At 43.7% G+C, this 5,853-nt stretch overlaps 1 protein-coding gene across 1 annotated transcript in view; it reads left to right on the top strand.

Moving 5' to 3' along the window:
* MED9 (mediator complex subunit 9) overlaps positions 1 to 4,867 on the top strand; it is a 32,581-nt gene extending 27,714 nt beyond the window's left edge. The window contains exon 2 of the mRNA XM_006902981.1: positions 4,651 to 4,867. Coding sequence (XP_006903043.1) covers positions 4,651 to 4,867 — 217 coding nt within the window. The remainder of the gene's footprint in view (positions 1 to 4,650) is intronic.
* Positions 4,868 to 5,853: the final 986 nt, after the last annotated feature.

Here is a 5,853-nt window from a genome sequence, read left to right as displayed (position 1 = left end):
TAATTGGGATGGGAGTGTCAGAGACAGTGCGATTGGCACAGGACAGAGCGGAGTTTAGGGCTGTTGTACATAGGGTCGCTATGAGTCGCAGGCGACTTGACGGCACATAATAACAAACAACAACAACATGTAGGTTTTATTTTCACGATGTCCTTTCAGGCTCATGTGATGTGAATAATTTTTCTTACGATTATGTTTTCATCTCAAAACTCTCTTGAGACTTAAATCCATAATCAATGTGTTAGCACATATACCACCCAACTTCAGTCATTTGAAGAGTCCAGATAGTTTTTCTCCAGAGCATGGACCTGGACTAAGAATTAAAACAGAAGTCTTTACCTTTTTGCTTCCTTTCAAATGACTTGCAGATCTCATGAATACCAGTTCCTCTTTCCAGAAATTAGGGTAAGGTACACATACTGATCACAGTCTCTGGGTGATGCAAATGGTTGATGTTTTGAGTGAATTAGTGGTAAGAAATTGCATTGCAGTCCCTAAGGCATGCAGTTCAAATCCACCAGCTGCTCTACCTAAGAAAGATGGATTTTCTCCTCCCTTGTAATAAACTGCCTTTTGAAACCATGCTGGAAGGTCAGCTATGGGTTGGTTCTGACTTGAAAGTACATAACAACAAGAACAAAGACCTACTACTTTTGAAATAATCAGCCATTCAAAACCTTAGGGAATATATGGATTGGAATTATTTTGACAGCAGCTGGTTTGATTATACTATGCTTTGTATCTCAGCATATCAAATTAGCAATTGAATAGTTGGACAATGACTAGAGAGGATAGAAGGAGAATTGATGCCTTTGAGCTGTGGTGCTGGAGAAGAGGATTCTGAAGCTTCATCTGACATACTTTGGACATGTAAGGAGGGACAGGTCCTTGGAGAGGGATATCATGCTTGGGAGGGTGGGGGTGGACAGCGCAGGAAGAGACGACCCTCTATGAGGTGGATTGATTCAGTGACTGGGGTAATCGGGATGGGTGTGTCGGAGGCAGTGCGATTGGCACAGGATAGAGCAGAGTTTAGGGCTGTTGTACATAGGGTCACTATGAGTCGCAAACGACTTGACGGCACACAACAACTATGTATTTGAAAGTTGGACAGAAAGGATGAAAGAAGAAAAATCTGTAAGTTGTGGCATTGGAGAAGAGTACTGAATATCCTGTGGGATGTGGACTACTTAAAGAACAAGCAAATTAAGGGGTGGGGGGGGACGACAAGCAAATATGTCTTCGAGGGCATGCCACCAGAATGCTCCTTAAAGGTGAAACTAAATCTTACATACTTTGGGCATGTTCTAAGTAGGGGCTTGTTCTTGGAAAAAGACCTCATGCTTGGTAAGAATGAGGGTCAGTGATAGAGAGGAAGACCTTTAACAAGGTGGATTGACACAGTGACTGTAATAGTGGGCTCAAGTATATCAGAGATAATGAGGATGGCACAGGGTAGGGCAAGGTACAGATCTGCTGTTCATTGATAGTGCTGCATTGGATCATGGTTGACTCGATGGTACCTAACAGCAACAATAGCACTGTTTGATTTTAAATGCCCAACCAGAGATGAACATTTGGGGGGGGGGGAGCTTATTAATAGTTTCCTTCTCTTGTGCCTCAATGCTGTATTTTAGAACAGCATTGGTTTAATGTTTCCTAAGCCTCATTGACTTATTAGAAAATATGTACAGGAACAATTGGCTGACTGTCTCCTTTGCCATTGAGGTACCTTAAGGTGAGAGGTTTTGTTTTTGTTTCTTGTATTTAATGCTTAGAAGAAGCACAACTCTCAGAGCAGCTAATAGTAATTGTGTGTGGGTTTTTTTGTTGGGTTTTTGTTTGTTTGTTTTATATAGCAAATATACAAGATGATGATGCCTTTGAGTTCTGGTGCTGTGTTCAAGAAGAGTCTTGAGTGTAACATGTTCCTCCAAGAAAATAAATAGGTCTGTCTAGGAAAGAGTGAAATCAAGTTTCTCCTTGGAGGCTAGGATTTTGAAACTCCATCACACATAACCCTGGGCATGAGGCCAGAAGACGGACATCATGCTTAGAAGGGGTGGAGGATCAGTGCGAGAGAGGAAGACCCCAGACGAAACAGATTGATGCAGTAACTGGGGTAATGGGGGTAGGTGTGTCAGAGTCCATGAGACTGGCTCAAGAAGGGCAGGCTTCAGAGCTGTTGTACATAGGGTCGTGATAAGTTGCCAACATTTAACAACAACATAGTAAATGTGCTTTATTTAAAATGCTCGCTTTAGTGAAAGCAGACAGACGCTCAGTTGGTGTCAGCAATAGTAATTGTTAATGAGAGAATAAAAGCCTACCTTTAAATTAACTGGACCCAGAAATAAGGATTTGACCTTTGAAGCATGGGCACCCGTGTACCTGATGGATGAACATTTCCAATTGCTTGTAACTAATACAAAATTTATGAACATCTTTGTAAAAATCAGTTTTTATGTTAAGAGGCTCACACATCAAAACCTCAGCTAAAATTAGCTCTTGGTTGCTTAGTGGTAAGAAATTACACTGCTAACCCAAAGAAAGGTACACAGTTCAAATTGACCAACTGCTTCAAAGGATAAAGATGGGCAATGAGATTTACAGCCTCTGAAAACTCAGTGGAGGGTCAGCTGTGAGTCATTTCCAACTAGGTGGTACTCAAAAACAAGAAGCTGGTAAAAGTCTCCTGACTAACCTGGAAGTTAATCATATTTCAGAAATGTATTGTCACAAATTTCACATGGCATTGCCATCAAATTTTTGTAACATTGTATTCATTATTTGTATAAACATTATGAACATCCTGTGTGTCAAAAATTTGTTCTTTCAGTAATTGTACAGAGTGTAGATGGCATGGAGACAGCCACTTCTGATCTATACTGACCCATAAGGGAGAACTGTCTCCTGTCAACCGCATCCACAGTACAAAACACTTCCACACCTACTTCTACCAGTCGCAGCAGCAACAGGTGAACTACCGGATTTGAAATCTGTTGCAGTGGCCACAGAGATCTAACAAAACCATACTCACAGGGCATTTACTGGAGACGTTAACAGTTTTTTCAGATTGGCAAAGGATACAATTTCTTAGTCAAGGCAGCTTCTCAAGCCTGTTTGGAAGCCGTTTGACCTTGTTCCAAAGTTTCTTTAGGCTTGCCAATTGTGATATCTCCCTTCAGGCCTCCAGGAACCTTGAGTTCCAGGCTCCTGGCTCTGGTTCTGATTCTGGCTCTGGTTCCATGGGTCAGCATTTTAAAGTCAGCTCTATCTTATGTTATTCTCTGGTTCCCCACTGAGGCTGTTTCTGCTCTTGTGTAGATCCAGTGTGACTGGCACAGTAATCTCTGGCTCTGAAAGACATGTGCTGCATTTTTTTGCTGCTTCTACCTTGCTAGTAATGTGATTCTCACTTTGCTGCTAAACTTGCTCAACTTAAACTCTGTTGTTGTTATGTGTCATTGAGTCACTTCCGACTCCTAGCGACCCTATGTACAACAGCCCTAAACTCTGCTCTGTCCTGTGCCAATCACATCGTCTCCAATACAGCCATCCCAATTACCCTAGTCAGTGAATCAGTCCACCTTATAGAGGGCCTTCCCGTCCTGCACTGTCCCTCCACCCTACCAAGCATGATGACCCTCTCCAAGGACCAGTCCCTCCTTACAACATGTCCAAAGTATGTTAGAGGGAGCCTCAGAATCCTTGCCTCCAAGGAGCCACCCGGTTTAACCCTTTCCAGGATGAATCTGTTTGTTTTCCTAGAAGTCCATGGTACTCTCAATACTCTTCTCCAGCACCAAAGCTCAAAGGCATCAATTCTCCTTTTCTCCTTCTTAGTCATTGTCCAACTCTCTGATGCATAACAAGTGATCGCAAAGACCATGGCCTGTATCAGATGCACCTTAGTCTCTAGAGAGACACCATTGCTCTTCAGTACTTTGGAGAGGTCCCTAACAGCAGACTTCCCCATGGCAATACGTCTTTTAATTTCCTGGCTACTGGTGCCAAGAGTGTTGACTGTGGAGCCAAGCAAACTAAAGCTGTGAACAATCTCAATCTCTTCACCATCCATCCTGATGCTGCCAGTTGGCCCAGTGGTGAGAATCTTTGTCTTCTTGATATTGAGCCTTAATCCATATTGGAGGCTGCAGTCCTTGTCCCTCTGCAACTGACCAATCCTGTAATGGTTCATTTATTCACACCCTGTTTTAGATTCTTGCCCAGCTATGTAGTAAAAGTCAAAGCCAGTGGCTAGGAAAGCCATTTTTAACAGTGAACCTATGACACCACAGTAGCAGTTTCTTGATTGGTCATAGCTCTCTACCTACTGGGCTAGGTACAGGGTACAGAGGAAATATGGGCCCTGCCCACACCATTAGAGCATAGCTTGTTGAAGAATGCAGATTGTAAAGTACAGGATGTGTGCTGCTGAAAGAGATGCACTATGCTGTATTGGCCATCAGGGTGACAGGGCTGATTGAACACCAGTGTAGCTTGGCCAGTGTCACATCAAAGCTGGCCCTGTCAGGGAATTCAGCCCAGATGAAGGATGGTGCACAAGGAGGCTCAGAGGGTTCTATGGGGGCAGGTGGTGGGGTTTGTTTGACCTGCATGTGCTGATGGTGCTTTTGCCCTCTATAGCATGGACAAGGACAGCCCTGATGTTCACCAGGACCTGAACACCCTAAAGACCAAGTTCCAAGAGGTGCGGAAGGTTGTCAGCACCATGCCTGGCATCCACTTGAGTCCTGAGCAGCAGCAGCAGCAGCTGCACAACCTCCAAGAGCAAGTCAGGACCAAGAATGAACTGCTACAGAAGTATAAGAGCCTCTGCATGTTTGAAATCCCCAAGGAGTAGAGTGAAGACACTCCCAGAGCAGTGTGGACCCTTTTTGTCTCCTTTTCTCAATTCTGAGCCAGACAGCCAAGTAGCCTTAATTTAATGGGCAGTACCTCTCATATCTCTGCTGGTGGGAAGAAGGTCACCTGGGGGAGGGCAAGCCCTTTACCAGTATTGAATATAGTAAATAACGGTGGTTGTGAGAGAATGAACATTATTTTAAAACTCTATAGCTCTCCTTCTCCCACTCATATACCATTGCCAGCAGAAGCAATTTGTCTCCTTTTGATTGAGTCCTGCTGGATATCAGCTGATCCTTAAAAGCAATTCTGTGCACAACCCATATTGTGCTCAGTATTTTTAACTTTTGCTGCCTTGGTCTCCTGCCACCACCTACTTAATGGTGGAGAATGGCAGGTCTCGCAGGAACCATCTGAACTGGCAAGCTGCCATTCCTACCCAAAATAAAACTCTTCAGGTGAGCTGATCTTGATCTCTGACATCTAAGGACCTTGTTCTGGAAATTCCATGCCTGGCCTTCTCATTAGAAGTTGGCAGCAAATATTAATTGTACTGCCACTCCAAGATGCACCTTCTACTCAGAGAATCAGCTCTAGAGGCAAAGGCCAGCATAGTCCTCATTGCTACAGCTCTACTCCAGTTTCTGCCAGTCAAGTAGTTGCATTTAGATGCTTTGCCTCTGGCTGTCAAATTGAGGTAAGAACAGTACTTTCCTTTCCCTTTTAAAAGGTGTGAAGGAACTACATCTTGTTTAGAAATGGACATATAACCTATGCTTGCCTATCCAGTGACTTTACAGATGCCTACTGACTGATCTCTTTGCAGAAATGCTGACTGAAGAGTATTTAACAAGGCTCCAGAGGTGTCCATGAGGGAGGATGTTGGGAGTGGGAACTCAAGAGTATAGAGTAAGTAGATAGGCTTCCATGGCTTTGAGTAGGCTCTGCCAGGAGCAATGACAAGAGAATATGACAGGCACCTGC

Source organism: Elephantulus edwardii, unplaced genomic scaffold, assembly GCF_000299155.1.
Source record: "Elephantulus edwardii isolate Elephantulus edwardi_28Jun2011 unplaced genomic scaffold, EleEdw1.0 scaffold00483, whole genome shotgun sequence".
Taxonomy (NCBI): domain Eukaryota; kingdom Metazoa; phylum Chordata; class Mammalia; order Macroscelidea; family Macroscelididae; genus Elephantulus; species Elephantulus edwardii.
This window is presented reverse-complemented; position numbering and strand designations above follow the sequence as displayed.